The sequence below is a fragment of the Diaporthe citri genome (assembly GCF_014595645.1).
Source record: "Diaporthe citri strain NFHF-8-4 chromosome Unknown scaffold_5, whole genome shotgun sequence".
In the NCBI taxonomy this organism is placed as follows: domain Eukaryota; kingdom Fungi; phylum Ascomycota; class Sordariomycetes; order Diaporthales; family Diaporthaceae; genus Diaporthe; species Diaporthe citri.
In genome coordinates this window covers 669,983-687,997 of record NW_025064850.1, presented here as the reverse complement: position 1 = coordinate 687,997, position 18,015 = coordinate 669,983, and the positions used below count along the sequence as shown (strand labels likewise).

Here is an 18,015-nt window from a genome sequence, read left to right as displayed (position 1 = left end):
TTCAGTACGGTACCTCTGGATCGATGCACTTTGCATTATTCAAGACGATCACGAGGATTGGACCCGAGAGTCTAAACGGATGGGGTCTGTCTATCAAATGGCTTGCTTAGTTATTGCGGCCTCGGGAGCAACAACCCCCCAAGAAGGTTGCTTTGTGAGCACACCTCGAGACCTTACATCGGTGGAACTTCCGTTCTATTCAAGCACCGGCCAAATTGCTGGCTCTTTCTACGCGAGTATATTTTCCTGGGAACGCCCCTCACCCGCTGGAGGCCACCTTAGCACAAGAGGATGGGCTCTTCAAGAATCATATCTAGCACGGAGAACTCTACGTTTTATGCCAGCCGGCCCATCTTGGTCGTGCCAGGATGAATATCTCCACGACAGCTGGGGAATCGATGAGAGGGATATACCGTTCGAGGGGGAAGAGTATCCTGAGTGGGATGCGGTATTGGAAAGATTCTCTATGATGAAGCTTACAAACAAATCAGACCGGCTAATGGCCCTGCAAGGGATCGCCACCGTATTGCAAGAGCGGAATAGAGACACCTACAATAGGGGTGTCTTCTTATCAGAACTCGCTTCCCACCTCCTTTGGATGAGTTGTGACATCGCAGAAGAGTCAGAAGACTTGAGTGACGTACCCTCGTGGTCGTGGGCGTCAAAGGGAGTCAAGAAATGGTTCTGGTGCATTACGATGCGCAACCTGCGAACCGATATTGACCAGGCAGAAGTTCACATCGACGATCAAGGATGCTTCAGACTGCAGGCCAACGTTATGAAGTGCACGGCGCACAAGACTGCCCCCGACATCAATAGCTTCCACTGTCCAAAGACTCACATCCTATTCCTTGTTCTGAACAGGGGAGTGGACGACCCGCAGGCTGTCGTCCGTCTAGAAGGAACCTCTCCGGAGTGCACTGGCGTCGCAGTGTTTGACCGACAGCGATTTGATCACATCTACTGCCTTTTTCTGGCCTCAACTACCTGGGAGGATGTCGCCTATCTCTCAGAGCATGTATAGACCTAGAAATTTTACAGGACGATTGCTGATACCAATACAGTTCTACTCCTGCACCAAACTTGACAAGTTCAGGAATCCAGGTAAGAGCGGCAGACTGTGATAAAATTCAACTGTGACCAACTCAGTCTTTGGCTTTAATCTAGGATGTTCATTTGGTCTTGCTATTAGTCCCAGCTCCAGAGAAAGTCGGATGCTATCAACGTGTCGACATGGGGATGATGATGAACAACCTACGACCAGATGATCAGTCTCTTTTGAGGACTATCGACATTGTGTAATGAGGTTAGTCTAGTTTATCGGCCTCGTAGAGGGAGGAGAAGCTGAGCAAATCGGACAAAGTGGACAAACGTTGTAACTAGACATCCAGGAAGTGGGAGAGAAATATTGATGGTGACGAGCACCATTCCATCTCCTGGAAGTCCAGCTCGCAGGCTTTTGGGATAGCCGTCACGCACCAGCTGCACTACAATGAGAGTATCAAGAAGTCTATTAATAACTATCTGTACACTTGCGGGGACCGGGTGTCGAATACCAGTACGAAACATCGGTCATGTGGACCACTGTGCCGAGGTCTTACGACAGGTGATGATGTGCCATGGTGACATGAGCTTGATACGGCCCGACGTCAAGGGGCATAGATATACTGGTTTTAACGGCTAGGGCAACGAGCCTCTGTGTAGGGACTGGGTAGCAATCGAAGATATTGTGTGACAGCATGAGATCTCACACGTCAAGTGGGCGGGTATAGAAGGCTGGACACATCTGAGGCATGATGATCCTTAGATAGATGATTGTGGTTCATTTTTAATGCTTGTAATTCGTTGTAAATATCGTGTTTGCTTTTCTCTGAGAGTTTTGCAACTGCTTTATAAAATGGTTGTGGATAATTATTAAGGAAATCGTTTTCCATTTTAACTTTTATTAAGGTTAGCTTTGGGATTAAACGTTAATTGTAATGATAGCTTACTTAACAAGGGTCTTTTTAAAAGCTTATATAATTTTATAATTTCTTTAAAGATCTTTTGGGAAGATATATATTAATATAGGTGGAAATAAATTAAGTTTTTAATTAAGATTATATTTATGGTGTGAGTGGGTGTATGGATGGAGAACCCCATTGACTGCAGGCATTCACTAAGGCTCTGGGCCCTATACCCCTTAGGCATAAAACCCCTGCCTTGCGATTTCCATAAGACTTCTTCCTTACATAAAAGGTAGCGCCGTCTTAATCTAAATTAACATATTAAGGATAGCTGCCTTGTCTCTATATTTACTCTTATAATATATGGAATTTATTTTATAAAGATTATTTTAATTTTCATTATATAATTAATTGCTTAATTATTAATATCAGGCTATTTATATTAATAATTTATAATATTATTAAAAGTAATTTTTGTTAATTTTATTTATATAATTATTATAAAGTTATTATTATTTTCTTAATTATAAGCTATAAATAATTATATTTAAAACTTATTATTATTAACATTATATTATTATTTTTAACGCTAGGTGCTTAAGCTTTTATTACTATATAAAGGGACTGGATGCATATTGCTTAAGAAGCATATGTGTATAGATTAAAAACGAGACCACCCACTTTTAATGCTTGTAAGTATACTACATAGTCATCAATTCTCTGCTTCGAAATGCTATTTCACCCGAAACTTTGGCCGCCACATGCGTAATCGAGCAGTCAAAGATGCGCATTGAACAGACTATTGAGGTTTTGATGCTGTATTTTCACGAATGTTCAGTCCAATGGTCGGGATCTCTGTTCGTCAACAAGCGGACCGTGTGTGCCGCAAGATGCATATCTCAAGCACTCCATCGATCCTCGTCAAGTCCAATTCCTCGAGCCAGTCCTAAATGGCCTTACACCTACGGCTACTCATAATCTCAAGATCTCTGGTCGAATACGAGCTGAAACATATCCTCTCCGTCGCCTTGGAGCCATTGGCACCTTCGACGACTGGCGTCGACAACATGAGCCTTCTTTTCAGGTACTCCATGAGGTTGCTGACGCGATTGCACGTCATTAGTGGTCCTTCAACATGTGAGGTTCCGAATTGGCCTTCCTTTTTGTTCTTCCGACTCAGCAAGCACGCGACATGTTCCGCAACTTTGGTGACTTTAACACGCATTGTCGAGATCGACACAGCTTTTGAAGAGTGCTTCTTCGTCAGAACTTGAATAACAGCTGCGCAAAGTGTCGGCCAGGAGTTTGGCAATCATGTATGCGGGGATTGACGTAAAAATCGCGTGTCTATAAAAACTCGTCCACAAACGCGGCCACCTCCCATATCTTTGAAGCTTTCTGATGAAGAACCCCGATACTGACCAAGTCCTTATAGGAACAGCGGGTTCTAGAAATTCTGCGTAAATGGTTACGATGTAGTGAACGTAGACGTAATCATTCAGACGTCCTCTTCCGTCAAGGTGGAGGCAGCCTACTTAGGCCAACCTTTACAGCCCCCCTTCATCACATAGATTCTTCCAGCTAGACAAGGAAACGAGGAGCCGATAGATCATAACTGATTTGCTACGGTACTTTACTGTAGTAAAGATACGTTATTGAGTGTTCTACTTTTACTAGGCAGGAAACCGTACATCTGCCTTTTGTGTTCTCTAGTCCTGCACTCTCAAGCTGCCCGAGCATCCTAGAGAAGCCAAGCGTCATGAAGAGGCCGGGTCCGGCGTGGACTCGACGAGCTGGGGTGGCACGCTCACGGAGATGGACCCATGCGAGGCCAAATGGCAGGTTCTTGCATTCGGCGCCCCTCGTATGAATCACAGGGCAGTCGGATAATATCTGGTATTTGAAACGTAGCCCGCCGGCGCGCAAGGCAGCAAGCAGCAGGCGCACCGCTTGCCTCGCCCAAACACACGTTGAATCCAATGTCCCCCTTCAGCAAAGCCGCTATGTCAATGATGCTCTCCCCGCCCAACGCCAACACAAGATCAGATAGTAGTCCAGAATACAACAACCAAGGTTTCATTACCAATCGGAGGTCTCGTAGTCCAAATGCAACCACAACCCCACCCTTGTCTATCGCCATATCCTGTACAGGCAGCCTCTCCATGATTCCGAGTTTTGTGGCCGAGGAAGAAAGTGAGGAAAAACATGAGGAAGAAGAAAGACGGAGAGGTCACCTCGTCGTCCTGATGCCCAGCTTGTTGAGCCTCGAGCAGCTGGGCTGCGGGTACCGCTCGGCGATGCCCATCTTGTCCGGGTCCTGGACGAACCAGCCCTGCGCCTCGTCGTACAGCCTCTGCTTGTGCAGCATCTCGTTCTCGCACTCGTGCTGCAGGTGCCGCACCAGCACCACCTCGGCGTTGCTGTCCATGCGCGACAGCTGCGTCTTGGTGTACGCCTTTATCTCCACCGGGTTGACGTAGTACTTGACCTTGAGCTTGGGCGTTATCCGCTCGAAGGTGTGCTGCGCGTCGGGCGCGTCGAAGACCATGTTCGGCCCCGCGGGCGCGCTGCCGCCGCCCGAGAAGAGCGACGAGAGCAGCGGGAACAGGAACAGGAAGATGATCGGGAGGAGGCCCATGAGGGTGTTGAACAGGCTGTTCTCTGGTGCTTGTTGCTCGTTCTCGCGCGGTCGCCTGCGCGGCCGTCCGCCGCCGAACTGATGTACCCTGACGCCCGGGCCGCCGAAGTTGAAGACGAACTGGGGACCTGTGTCAAAGCCTTGTTAGTTAGTGCTGCCGCTCCCCCCATGACTTCGCACATGCGCGGGGAGTCTACTCACCACCAAAGGGGCCGCCGCCACCACCACCAAACCCACCGCCGCCGAAGAACCGCTGAAACATCTCCTCCGGGCTCAGCTCGTCCTCCCACATCCCGCCTCCCATGGGCCCTCTCCCTCCGCCACCTTGCCTGGCTGCGAACCCGGCGAAAGGGTTCTGTGCCTGGGCCTGACTGAACCTGCTGTCGGGGTCGCCGCCGAACTTGTCGAACTTCTCCCTCTTCTCCTTGTCGCCTAGCACGCTGAAGGCCCTTGATACCATCTTGAATGCCTCGTCGGCGTGCTCGTGGCCGTTCTTGTCGGGGTGTGTTAGGAGCGACTGCTTGCGGTATGCTTTCTTGATGTCCGCCTCGGAGCAGGTCTTGCGCACGGCTTCTATGCCGAGGATGTCGTAGAACTCTGTGGGTTTGCACCGGCGGATGCGCAGGACTGCCGCCTTCTGCTCGGTTGTGTACTTGCGGTCCTGGTTGCCCTGGGTGTGTTCCCGGTTGCGGGCTGAGGAAGAGTCGTTGGAGGCATCCGCCCCGGAGGCGGTTGCGCTGGGCGGCATGATGCCAGGCGGCTTGTGTCTCTGCCTCAGAACAGCAGGTGGTGGTTGGTGTTGCCGTAGCTATAGCTGGGGTGCAGCGAGTTGTTTTGATGCGTTGTCGTCGCAGCCGCGAGACGGTAGGGATGGGCGAGGTTATGCGACTGCGGCTAGCGGTCGTTGGCGGCACAGTATCGAGCGGCTGATAGGATAAGGTTGGGACTTAGGATGGCGAACGTGTGAGCAACTGGATAGCAAGATGGAGCGGACTCGTGCGTGGGGAGGATGGCAGAGCAGCCACAGGTTGAGGTTGCTGAGGAGCGGGCTGGCGGATTGTGTGTTGCGTGTTGCCCGGTCGTCTGGTGATGACGGGCCGTGGGGTGTGCACGATAGGCCGTCAGGGAAGGTGGCTTCTTCCAGGTAACCCGTCCAAAAACAAGTGGCCTCAATTCAACGAAGGCAGCAAGGGACAAGCTGTGTCGATGCTAAATGGACAATGAACAGTCCACGAGTGAATAGCAATGCTTTCCTTGGGCTTGCACCTGCAAATGCAACAGAGATGCTGGCTGCACGCGAGTTGGAAAAGCCTTCCGGACGATGACCTGGATCGAAGCTGCATCCAAAAAGTCCATGCTCTACTGTCCTTGGAGGGCGTGCTGCCCAGCCCCGACTTTGCCGGCCAGCCGACAACCGCCCTGCAGTCAAACTGTAGAAGACCCCTGCCAGACCAACCCCCAATGCAGCTTTCTGAGGACCCTTGAGCTCTGTGGCAGGAATATTCAAGGTACATACCTGGACAGTTACTGTGGACTAAAGTGACATATTTACCTAATGTTGAACGTCTCTCTGTATGAGCTTCCAGTCTCTCCCACGACATAATCCTAGAAGAGAGAGTCTGCCAGCTGGGGATCGATCACAGAACCGTTCGGACCCCTGTAAGCTCTCCAGTGTACATCACGTCACTGGTTTTTCTCGCAGCCTCCGGCCAAAAAAAAAGTTCCTAGGCACATCTTCGACATCACATGTGAGCCTCGAGCCTCACAATTCGGAAATCTCTTTTTCACAAGTCTATCACCTCCGCACAATCATGGCAACACCAGATCAACCCGAGCCAACGAGGTCACTAGCATCCCGCCTTAACGGCTGGGGCTGTGAGTCCCCCCCTTCTCCCAAACTCACCCTCATGCCTCACCCTCCTAACAAAACCCAACAGTATCCTCCCTCCCACCAATGGGCCTAGCAACCCTGATAACCTCCCTCCACTTCCGCCCCTTCCACAAGCTGCCCATGCTGGTCTTCACCCCCATGCTCCTGCTGAGCAGCTACCTGAGCGTGGCCGGGTTCAAGATCGACGCCGCGGGCCTCTCGGCCGCCTGGTCCGGGCTGTACGTGCTCCTCGCCGCGCGCAGTCGGCCCGTCGCCTCGCTCCGCCAGCGCTTCACCGCCAGGGCCGCCGTCCGTGGTGGCGCCGTCGGCCTGGGGATCGTCAACGCCGCTGGGGGAGGGTACGCCTACGCCATGGGGGACAGGGAGGCGGAGCGCGTCGAGAGGAAGGAGAGGGATCGGTGGGGCATCGAGGAGCAGTGAGGCATGTGAGCGAGGGTGTTTATTGTTTGGAGGTTTGCCGCTCACTTCATGGCAACGAGACCTGATCCTGGGTGTGTTGTGTTTGAAAGGCTTAGGCTCGTTGGGGTCAATGGCATGCCTAGACTTTTTTGTGATATTGGTCTTCACCTATGCGCTGGCTATAGCATAGCTGTCCCGGATTCGAGGGCACAAGAAACAATGCGCGTTCGAGGCCGCCAGTGCTGGGCTTGAGGACAACAGCGCCCCTGTCACTTGGGGTGCTCAGGCACTCATTCATGTACATGCTGATATCGGGAAATGCAGAAACTGCAGGAACTCCTTGTATGCATTTCTTCCAAACAAAAACCTCATCAAAAGGCTGCCCGGGTATGACGCTTTCTGAAACTCTGACATCTGGCCTCTGAGCCTCTCTACCGAGGACTCTATAGCACACCAGCGCTTGACTTTTAATCTGTGCCGTACACTGGACTTGTAAACAAAAGAAACCTCGACTCTGTAATCAAAGAGCCGACCTCGCCCTGAAAACGCCAGGAGGACATCTCAGCTCTTGATAGCCTCCAAAGATACCCTGTCTATTCCCTTGTGAGGAGCCCGACCGAAGCAAGTAGAAAAGCTGCTCTACACCCAAAAGCAATGACATGAAACATCCATACGCGAAACCTCTACACGATCGCTGTCCAGCAGTGCCAAGATCGAGTCGACTGTTCTGTGAGCCAGCAGACGCGTAGCGAGGCCGAAGTGCGGCAGCACATCCGTGAGAAATCCACATCCAAGTGGGAGGCAGTGTCAGAGACCCGACACCGGATCTCGCTGATTGCTGGTTCGTCGGAAGAACCGTAAGGTGTTCCACCATATGAAGATGGCGAAAAATGAAGCCAGGAGGAAACGGATTCGACGGGGGTCCATCGCGTGTTGAACCGGAAACGATTCAGCGAGGGGCGCCAGAGCCAGGTGCTGGACCTCTGTAGTCTGGAACTTGGTGATGTACTCGACATCACAATCTCGGATCTTCGGTGATGCGTAGGCCCTGTACTCGTCCAGGACGCGCTCCGACTCCCAGTTCTGGATCTTGCGAACGAGAGCGACGACACAGCCAGTTCGGTGCTGTAATCAAATTAGCTCGTGGTTCAGAATGGTTTGATTGAGACGAGCCAGATTTGGCAGGGATGGGCTTACTCTGCCATGATTGCAGTGGATCAGGAGAGGGTGGTTGCGCTTGTCGTGCACGACCTCGAGAATGGCCGCCATTGTCTGGATAGGTATCGTCTCCTTCTTGGTGCCCTGCATGGTGATGTGTCGGTGCTGGATCTTGTTGGCCTTCATAAAAGGGAGAAACGTCTCAGGCAAGTCCTTGTCCACAAGTGTGCTGGCAGAGGATTAGCAAGGTGCGCGTCGGAAGCGATCAGCTGTCGGGACCCACATAATCGTCTTCAGCTTCAGCTTCTGAAGAAAGGCATAATCAGCCTCCTTGGGATAGCTGCTCCGGTAAATGCCCGGGACCACGGTACCGAAGTTGGCCGGCTGGCCAAGGATGGTTTTGCTTTCGACTGTCTCCTTCGACACACTGATCTCGGTGGCCAACGAAGACACGGACGGTTGTTTTCTCAGTGACTTCAGGGAAGACTGCCCTGACTGTGACCGTTGCATCTCCATGCTCTGAGCTTCTGGTTCCTCTAAGCAAACGTCTGCTTGCTCCGTTCCGCCGTGCTCTGTTGTGTTCATAAATGATTTCCGTTCCCTCAGGCCCTTCTGGCTCTGGGCAGACTCCGTACCCTTTGCTGCGTCCATGATTCTGAAATCCTTGCGTTTGCTGACCCTAGAGACGTAACCGTGCCACCAGTCCTGGTAAGAGCTACCTGTCCGACCCTGTAACAGGATAATCTGTGCAACCACTAGTGATATAGCCACAACCAACTTTGCCAAGAAGAGTATCAAGACAAAGTTCATGCTCCGCAAACAGGATGAATGTTTGAGTTTCAATAGATGACTCCTGGGGGGTGAGAGCAAAGACGGGCTGGTAGAAGAGTGGTGGTGTTCTGAGTTATGAGTTTTGCTGGAGCGTGGGGGGTATCCAGTAACCTGAGGCCCTGGCAGGATAGCGCGCCTGTGACAGGGTGAAGAGAGGTGAGGCGAGGCAAGGCGACGCGGGGGGATTGAGTCAGTTGGTGATGGATGTGTCGTTATGGAGGAGGGATCTTTCGAGAGTGTGTAGTCCCGATCGGGCCCAGGGCTCTTGATCAAAGAGCAATGGTGCAAAGACCGCACGAGGTTTGGTTGTCCATCTTGTCGAATTGATGGGGAGTGGGCGGCGGGATGGGAGGTTTTGTGGCAGACAAATTGGCTGAAAAGACCGGGCCGGGACAGACTCGAAAGTAGTCGGATGCGACGGGCCCAAATCTAAAAAAGACGTTGAGGCCTGTGGGTAGAAGAGTGATCTGGAAGGGGGAGCGTGTGGGCGCGTCCCAGATTGAGAGAGGGATGTTTTTGTGTGTGTATGAGAGGACTTGACTGAACCTGGTGGGTTTGACGTCGGAATCCAGCTTTTGATGCAAGGCACGCGTGGGAGGGAAGGAACAGGAAGGGTGACTGCAGGGGATTTATTCGCCCACCCAGGCAGCCCGGATTTAGGGGGGTGGATGGACCACTAGTGGGACGCTTGGTTTGGCAGTGGGCGGACGGGGGATGGCCCATAGAAAGAGTGGGCACGTCCCCAAGGTCGGTACGCACCAAGGTACCGAGGTACCCTGCTCTCTGTTCGCTAGCGGGCTCGAGCAGGTCGCGAGGCTAAACTTTCAGTTGGCGTGTCAGCTAAGGTCCGACCTCAAGCTTATGAGATGGCCATCCATGCCGTGTGCGGGTCCTTGCTCAGCAGGTAGACCACGGTGCACATGAATATTGGAACCCTTGGCATATGCAGTACTCTATATCAGTCTGCTCATTTGGACATCCCTTCTAGATGCCACTCAGCGAGAGCGTGATCACCCGTCGAGATGGGAACTGGCGTGGGTCATTTCAGGGAGTCCTGCACCTACAGTACATGTGCAGTTGTTCCGGATCATCCTCACCAGCAAGGAACAACCTCTTCGGATCGAACGAGAGGTTTCCAGCTAGTCCAGCAGGTACCTTTACAAGTGCTGCTGACAGCAGCATTTGAGCGAGCCAACCCAGCGTGATTATTAACCGCGAAACCTAACAAGGCTGAGCACTTTACTTCTTTGGCTCGGTATCCTAGCGCAGTTTAGGTTGGGGCCGGATTTAGTAGGCCAAAAGTCTTGATAAACACCGGCGGCCACTTCCGCCTGCTTGGTCTGTCCACTGCCACCGCGTGGTGCGAGGCGCGGTTCCTCTCGCGTGGGTACTAGGCTGTATCCTGCTTGTGTGTGTGTGCATCCAGCTGTGCAAAAGTGTGGCAGCCTCGGAACCAGCTCAGTGACCTGATCGTCGCGGCCACCTCAGCGGGCGACAACACATTTTGCTGTGTAGATCACACGCTCCCAGCCGACTTTACAGGTTGTTATGGCTGGTGCGGGTCGGTCTCGTTCTTGGACTCTGTCACAGGCAGGAGGACTCACTCAATCAACTCGCTCGACCGCTCGACCGCCCGTCCGCCTGCCAGGGTTTGGCCGGCCTGTTCCTGTTGTGCACGCAGAGAGATTAACAACGCACATTACGCAGCCGGCTGCACAAAACCCAAAGGCCGACGCGGGATCTGCGGCTGATGGTTTAACAATGCACGCATCTCCACACCCAGCCCAGCAGGCCCAGCCGCGCCCACGTTTTTTTTTCTTCTTCCTTCCTTCCCTGCGTTGGCTTTGTCGCACTTGGCATGTGTCGCGTGATGGCGGTACGCATTAGGCCCTGCCTGCCGACGTCATGCACTCCAGTTATTATTACCGCCAGCTGCATGCTCCAGATTCCTTGACTGGGACACTGGCTGACTGGCCCAGTGCCAGCCTCAGGCCTCGCTCAACTCCCGAAGGGGGCTCCTCCACGTAGGCACTCAGGTACCCGGGTACTTCGGGTACCCCAGGTATTCCAGGGAATCGTGCATTAGAGTCCCTGCACTTGGGTTTGTTTCGGATTCGCAGATTCGACGCTCGCCGAGCACACAGATCGTCCTGCCCACGAGTACATGCCAGCCTACCAAATGGTCCAAATGATCCAAATCCAACTCAGCCAGCCAGCACACTGCAGCCCCACGCTTCGTTCTCGTTAAACCAGCGCAGAGCAGGTGCGCGTGACCCTGGGGCCTGCGGCAGCTTACTGGGCCGCCCGCCTCGCGCTCCTCCAGGAACGTGGAGGTGCACACTGCGCCGTCGCAACTTTCTGGGAACCCGTTGTCACGGGACCTGCTACGTGGTTACACCAAGGCCTAGACTATGATTCAGGCTCTTTCAGTCAAGTCTCTTGAGAGGCGGAGAGTGTGGGGGGGGGGTGGAGGGGGGGTTGCAGCGGGAGCCGCTGATGGCTTCCCAGTCACCGCAAGCACAGGCAGGCGGCATGATCGCGGGCTGGTACAGCTGACTCCCCGTGGGTGCGCATCGAGATGCCCCAAGCCTCACCTTGGGCTACCCGCCCCAGCGTGGGGGTAATGGGTAGGGCAGACAGGCTGACAAGCCAGACAGGCGGTTCGTCAACTGCTGGGACGGCGTTTCAAGTGGAACTATTCTGGTCGCGCCTGTGTAAGGAAACATGGGGGAACACCAGTGCCGCCAAACACAAGGTCTCTAATGCTGCATAAGCAATCACAGGTTGCCCAGAAGGGATCGTCCCACGGCACCACCTGCCCAGTCTATAGTGCAGAAGGCCACTTGCCAGCCTCGGAAATCCCGATGGGGAGTTGTTCCACGAGCCAGAACCCATATGTGTGAGTAACACCTCTCGTGGCCCTTGTTTGTGTGCGAAAGCGGGTGGGTTCCTCCTCCTGAAGACCGGCCATGACACCTTTGTACAATGTACTCCCGCGTAGCATCGCGCTGTCTCGTGGGGGACGGCCGCATCCAGGGGCAAAAAGCCGAAGGCAACCCCAGGGCCGCCTCGACCCGCCGGCTTTTCGTTCTCGGTAACAGTCTGGACGAGACCAGAGTCTGGCCCAAGCGAACCAGCACAAACCAACTCAAACTGACAAGGGAGGTTCAAGAGGATCCCACCTAATCTCTTCAATACGGCACCCCCGCCTTTCGCCTGTTCTCCCCGCGAGATTTCGCATCTCGCTTCCCCCAGGCGCGCAGGCGATCCATCTGGGGCGCCATCTGGAGAAGTGGCCATCACCAACCAGTAGGGCAGCACACCAGGGGATGAATTGGGGCTGATGCCCCTGGGGGAAGGGGTGGCGGGGAGGCAACCGGGGCGACCAGAGCCCCAAGCGGCCTATTGCCAACGGCCTCGCTCGTTTTATTGCAAGGCTCGGAAACATCCCACCTCTCGTTACCACATACGACAGGATGAGTCCCCGCGGAATCGGAGGTGCCAGCCCCGCGCTGGGAACAAACCGCAGGGACCTTTCTGGGAAATCTGTCTTTCGCATCTTGACAGGCGACCAGATTCGTTCTTGGCGGAATGATACTTTGGCTGCTAGCGCGACTCCACAGGGCGCGGCCCGTGCCGATCACTGCCCGTAATCCACACTCTTCTTCGTTGGTCGGGACTCGGTCGTGGTGGTGCTCGCACCACCCGTCCATCCATCATCAGCCTACCAGTCAGTCCACTCCGCGGCTCTACCTGGGGCACTTTTCGTTTTCTAGCTTCAATCTGTGCTCCGGGACATTCTCTCAGGAGCACGGAGCTTGTCCTCCAGCCCGGCCGCCGCTCGTTCTCGGTGTCCAAAACGAGTATGCGCAAGGAAGTCTGGAGACGCATGCAACCTCCAGCCTTCAGCACGGGCGCTGTTCTTTGGCAGTCTGCAGCCTGTTCAGAAGCCTATAGTCACAATTCCACATAGTATACCGTGCGATCGATCACTGTTCCCTTTGACTGGAGAAACACGAACCACCTCAGGCTACAAACTAGGCATGTTAGGCGAGTTTAGGGAGGCTTCAAGAGGGTCCAGAACGTTAACATATTCTATTAGTCGACACTTTTCTTTACATCTCTTTCTGTTGGTACAATAGGGTATCTCTCGTTTCTCGTGTAGTTAGTCTCCTCTAATGATGCTGTGCTGTGTGCCTTCCTTCCATATGATGTCCTTTTACTTGAACCGAATGAACCAAACATCCCCAGAACGCCAATTTTACTACCCTCTGGTGACCGCGGCATGCGCCCAATGACCCTCATGAACAATCGCGTCGTGTCCTAAATTATGAGGCGGAGGTCGCCGCCCATCGTTCGACCAATCTAGTCTCTTTGCCCTCTTCCGAGTCACTTGGTGCTCTTCATTGGCTGTTCGTACAGCGGGGATGGGTATGTCTTTGTCTCGTTCCTCAAACACGTACACTCATCTTCCCTGGATCGATACAAACTTCCCTAGGTAGCCAAAATCCTTGTAGGCACGCCCTGCTAGTACGGCGAGGAATATACTGCACACCAAAAGCAGGAATCCTTGTTTGAGTGTGTTCGCATCACGCTGCTGAGGCTGGGCTGTCGCTGCATTCCCTCCATCCTGGCGCTCACCTGTGGGGTGCTCGTCGGTCTGATCCGATGCCAGCGTGAAGCTCGTGGCGAACTTGTCTAGCAGATCGTCACGCTCATCCCTAGGCTGCGCAGGTCTGAAAGTTGGCTCCGCGAAGATCGTCGCTGGGGGAGCATCTTCTTGTGCCGGGCCCAAGTTGCTTTCTTTAGTGCCCCGGAACGCAATTGGGTTCTGAGTGAGTCGAGGACTTCTTCTTAAAAGCGTCGTGTTTTGTTGGCTGAGAAATCGCTGCGCAGGAGCCCTAGGCGCCGGTGGGACCTTGGCCCAGAATGCGCCCGGTTTATCGTTGACAGGGGTCTCGCCGAACTTTCTGGTCTCGGACTGGCCTGGTTTGTAGGTATTGAATGCCCGATATTTGGACTGAGTGGGCGTCCACTCCATGTTCGGAGAGTAACCAACCATCTCTTGATTATGTGGTTGGGGTGTGTCGGAAAGACTTAGGCCAGAGAGACCAACACCGGAGCTTTGAGGCCGCTTAGTAGGCGAGTTCGCAAAAGGGTTCGGAGTCAAGGGGCGTAAGGAGGGATTAAAAGCGCTCTTCTCTGGTATGGATTGAAAACGGTCGACGTTTTCAGTGGCGGAGAACTGCGACATAAGCGCTTGAGGCTGAGGCTGTGTGGTTGGAGTCGGCTCATGGAGAATCTCGTCAAGAATGGTTGCCATGCTCTTCTCCTCATTTTCTCGTGACTCGGTGGGCGTAAGGGACGGCGGAGGTGCTGGAGTAGCTCCGATGCTGCTGGCCTTCGTAGTCCACAAAGGAGTATGGTCGACGTGGATCAATTTATGCGCAGTGTAGTAGAGGTATATCATGGCCACGGCCATCGAAGAGTGTGCTGTCACCCGGGCCGCCAGTCCCTGTCCCTGCACATTGGACAATGGCGAAATCAGTAAAGTTGCGGCGAGCTTAAGAGCGAAGATCAAAGCTTGGTAGCAATAGTAATTAGAAATGCCGACCAAATGTTTGGTGTTGCTCTTGAAGGTGTCGACCCATCTAGGATTCCACCAGATGCTCAGGGCAGATGTCCAGAAGCTCCATTTCAAAAGTTGGTCCGGAGACGGAAGGAAGCCGGCGAAGAGAGCCACTACCCTGGCGGAAAGCATGAACCATGATCTGTCATTGGTTCGCCTGCTCTGAGCAGCGAGGCCCTGGCTGATGAGAGACACATGCCACAGTAGTTGGAACATGAGTGAGGCAGACCATAGCCACCTGCCCACCGATTGACAATAGTAGACAGGCGAATTGGTGGTGACGACTCGGATCTTGGCAGTTCGGTCGAGCATGCGCCGCAGGTGATCTGTCTTCGCAGTGTACGCGGCCTTGGCAAGTTGTTCGCGAACCTTGGGCTCGCAGTCGGCGCAGCACTGGGGATATCGCACCATAAGGCCCTTGTAGAATTTGTAATAGCCCTTCTCCCGAATGGCGTATTCCGGGTCTTCAGGGTCCTCGGGAAAGTACTGGGCCAGAGAGGATATGAAAAGGTGCTGGTTCTGCAGACATTTGTCGCAAAAGACTCGGCTGGATGTCGTGGAGTGATCTCGACGGATGGCGAACTGCGCTGGCAGGGCCTCGGTAGTGTTCTTCGAAGCAGGAACATCGGTGATGTCGCCTTTCTGGATTGCGATCTGTTAGTCGACATTGAAACGCCATCAACACCATCATGTATGAGCCGCGTTTACTCACAGTGTCAAGATGATTCGTCGCGTTGCAGTTGTTGCACTCGAAGCGGCGCATGGAGCCATCGTATTTGGTCGTGGACTTCCGGTTGCAATAGAAGCAGGTCAAGGGCTTGTTGAGCTTTCTGGTCTGGGGTGCCATTGTGAAGACCGGACCATCGCATCGAGCTTGGAGCTCAAGGGAACTGGAGCAGAGGGGTGGGTTGGCGGGTGGAGCGTCCCGCGGGATTGTTTTGTATTCTCCAGTCTTTGTTGGCGGGGAGAAAAGCTCGAGGCTGCAACGAAGAATGGACTATTTGGAGTCGGCCTCATCAAGGTGCCCAAAATTTTGGTTGCACAATGAGGTCAGCCCAAGCAGCTGTTAGCCAAGCACCCCTGGCAAGGCTCGCACAGGCCACTACCACCTGTGGAGCTTCACTTTAGGCCAGCACTGGGGGCGCCTGGGCCGTCGAACACAGCAGTCGTAGGTAGATAGCGTCCGGGGAATATGTCACCAAGGACAAAGTCACCAATTCTTGAGGCATCAGAGTGAATGCCTCGCCTCCATGATTGCCTTTATCATCAGGAGAATCGAGGGACCGAGGACAAAATTTCGGTTTGTACCGTTCACACAAAGGCACTCCTTCAGGCAGTTGGCTAACGTTTCAACAGGCTGTCGATTCCAGCGCGTGAGGAAGCTGGTGCAGTACGGAGCTCCCTTTGATGTGTCTGTGTATGGGAGATCTGTTCGATATGGCACCCGCATTTTCGCCGGAGACTTCCACCAGTCCTGACACCAAACCAGCCTTGGATGATGAGTTGCACTTGGCCCATGTCTCTGATGCCGCAGCTCTCTATGGCCTCTTCATTACGACAACAGTATTTCTGATAATACTGATAACCGGCCTATGTGTTCTCTGCCTAGGCTTGGTTACTACTATCAGTGGATTGATCTCGCTTGGCTTGTTGATTGCGGTAGGTCGCGAAGAATGGCTGGCAGCGTCTGGCGATTCAATACGCTCCTTCATGAACTGACAGTCCATCAGACTCGGCACTTCTACACCACGAAGAACAAGGCTATCGACGTGGCCATAGAGACAACGAAACCTGGGCTGGATCTATCACATTTGCCAGCTATATCGTATTTATACGTCTTTGGATCCGGCGGCCACACCACGGAGATGACTGCACTGATCAAGATGAGCTTCAGGGCGAACAAGAACCAACATCGTCGTTATATCATCACGGAAGAGGACCAACACTCTCAAGATCAGGAGAGAGCTCTCGAGAACTTGATACAGGAGTCCTGTACTGGTGAAACTGCTGGCACATACGACACTATCATCGTCCCCAGGGCCCGGAAAGTCTATCAGTCGTATCCATCGTCAGTATATACCTCTCTAAGGTGCGCACTTGACATCCTGGTTGCTTTGACGACGATACCGGCCCAGCGTGCCGGCACACCCAACGCCAAGGAGTTCCAATACCCTCATGTCATTGTCACAAACGGGCCAGGAACGGGGTTCATCGTGGGCCTCATGGCGCACATCCTCAAAGTCCTCTATCTTGTTCCACAGGATCGGCTTCGAGTAGTCTTTGTCGAGACATGGGCACGGACCCACAACTTGGGGCTCACCGGCAAGCTGTTCTATTGGACTGACATCGCCGATGTGTTTGTGGTCCAGTCTGAGAAGCTTTCCAAGATTGTGGGCAAGCCTAACATTGGCAACGTGAATCTGAGGTGGGCCCAGAGTCGACGGAATCACAAGTCGCATAGGTAGCAATGCTCGCGCAACTGTCCCGAGGTTTCTTCCAATGCTGAGGAGCATGTTGCGCATCTGCATCTAGGGGTGCTCTTTTATCTACAATTGAACCCGATTTCGCGCGTTCAAGCCGTTCATGATCATGCGAGACGCTCAGCATCCTCCACCTCGAGCGTTTTGTCGTCGGTGCCGAAGTTGGCATAGGCCGCATCGCGCTCAGCCTGGAGTTTCTGGGCCTCGCCCTCGGCCCACTTCTTCCACTTCTCGTATACCGCGTTCTCCAGCTCCATGCTGACCTCTAACCTCGACTTGCCGAAGTATGCGCCAACCATGCGCGCCTCTTCTTGGGCAACACGCCTCTCAATGTCTTGTTGTTGCCGTATGTCGTACAGCTCTTTGCGGGCTATGTCGTAGGCCTGCTCTTTTGACATGCCTTTCCGGTTCTCCATGAGCCATAGCTGCCTCTGAACGACTCTGCGACGCTGTTAGCCTTGTCACCAACCCAATTACGGTGCTCCTCTGGTCCGGCACTCACGATTCGCCCGTGACTGGGACACCGCGCTGTCTCAGGCCCTTGCTCCAGTCCACGTATCTCGCATCCTTTCCGTCAAGCTCTACCACCACCCTGGGCCGTGCCAGCTCCCACGGGTGGTCCTTAAAGAAGTTCCATCGCAGCTCGTCCTCTGGATATGTGATCTGCTGGGGCTTGAAGATGTTCCGTGGGTTGCGCTGCCGTGGGTTCGGGTCGCGGTGCGGTGTGGGTTTGGGACGAGTCAAGATCTCAGACGGCGGTATCCTCTCAATGACTTTGAGCCATACTGGGGGAACTGCGCGTGGCGCTTTGCTGTTGCGCGGGATTGCCAGGTTGATTTTGGCCGTTTGGTAGACCCTCTGGGGCCGAAAGGACCGGCCCATGACGGGCGTTCGTGGGAGTGCAAGCTCGCCTGGGTGCTCAACCTTCGGTGGGAATTAGAATTTCAGAAAGGCACCTTGAGTCGGGTTCGCAATCGTCGATTGGGAGTCCACTGTCGCTTGGAGGTTACTTGCTCCTAGTTACTTGGTGTCCAAAATTTATG

General features: G+C 53.6%; 7 protein-coding genes across 7 annotated transcripts; 3 read left to right on the top strand and 4 right to left on the bottom strand.

Annotated features, from left to right (window-relative positions):
• Positions 1-337: 337 nt before the first annotated feature.
• On the top strand, positions 338-1,024 carry INS49_010905 (uncharacterized protein; the record flags this gene model as incomplete). Its single annotated transcript, XM_043171627.1, has 1 exon — positions 338-1,024. One exon carries the CDS (start codon positions 338-340, stop codon positions 1,022-1,024), a length of 687 nt encoding a protein of 228 aa, XP_043023372.1.
• A 3,152-nt stretch (positions 1,025-4,176) lies between these two features.
• Positions 4,177-5,332, bottom strand: INS49_010904 (uncharacterized protein; the record flags this gene model as incomplete). The annotated part of the gene is made up of 2 exons (XM_043171626.1): positions 4,177-4,712; positions 4,786-5,332. 2 exons carry the CDS (start codon positions 5,330-5,332, stop codon positions 4,177-4,179), a joined length of 1,083 nt encoding a protein of 360 aa, XP_043023371.1.
• A 1,063-nt stretch (positions 5,333-6,395) lies between these two features.
• INS49_010903 (uncharacterized protein) lies at positions 6,396-6,895 on the top strand (the record flags this gene model as incomplete). The annotated part of the gene is made up of 2 exons (XM_043171625.1): positions 6,396-6,459; positions 6,522-6,895. The coding sequence occupies 2 exons, from the start codon at positions 6,396-6,398 to the stop codon at positions 6,893-6,895; spliced, it is 438 nt and encodes a 145-aa protein (XP_043023370.1).
• A 786-nt stretch (positions 6,896-7,681) lies between these two features.
• On the bottom strand, positions 7,682-8,683 carry INS49_010902 (uncharacterized protein; the record flags this gene model as incomplete). The annotated part of the gene is made up of 3 exons (XM_043171624.1): positions 7,682-7,999; positions 8,072-8,261; positions 8,316-8,683. 3 exons carry the CDS (start codon positions 8,681-8,683, stop codon positions 7,682-7,684), a joined length of 876 nt encoding a protein of 291 aa, XP_043023369.1.
• Positions 8,684-13,328: 4,645 nt separating this feature from the next.
• INS49_010901 (uncharacterized protein) lies at positions 13,329-15,339 on the bottom strand (the record flags this gene model as incomplete). The annotated part of the gene is made up of 2 exons (XM_043171623.1): positions 13,329-15,134; positions 15,205-15,339. The coding sequence occupies 2 exons, from the start codon at positions 15,337-15,339 to the stop codon at positions 13,329-13,331; spliced, it is 1,941 nt and encodes a 646-aa protein (XP_043023368.1).
• A 590-nt stretch (positions 15,340-15,929) lies between these two features.
• INS49_010900 (uncharacterized protein) lies at positions 15,930-16,957 on the top strand (the record flags this gene model as incomplete). Its single annotated transcript, XM_043171622.1, has 2 exons — positions 15,930-16,151; positions 16,223-16,957. 2 exons carry the CDS (start codon positions 15,930-15,932, stop codon positions 16,955-16,957), a joined length of 957 nt encoding a protein of 318 aa, XP_043023367.1.
• Positions 16,958-17,079: 122 nt separating this feature from the next.
• On the bottom strand, positions 17,080-17,854 carry INS49_010899 (uncharacterized protein; the record flags this gene model as incomplete). The annotated part of the gene is made up of 2 exons (XM_043171621.1): positions 17,080-17,413; positions 17,475-17,854. The coding sequence occupies 2 exons, from the start codon at positions 17,852-17,854 to the stop codon at positions 17,080-17,082; spliced, it is 714 nt and encodes a 237-aa protein (XP_043023366.1).
• Positions 17,855-18,015: the final 161 nt, after the last annotated feature.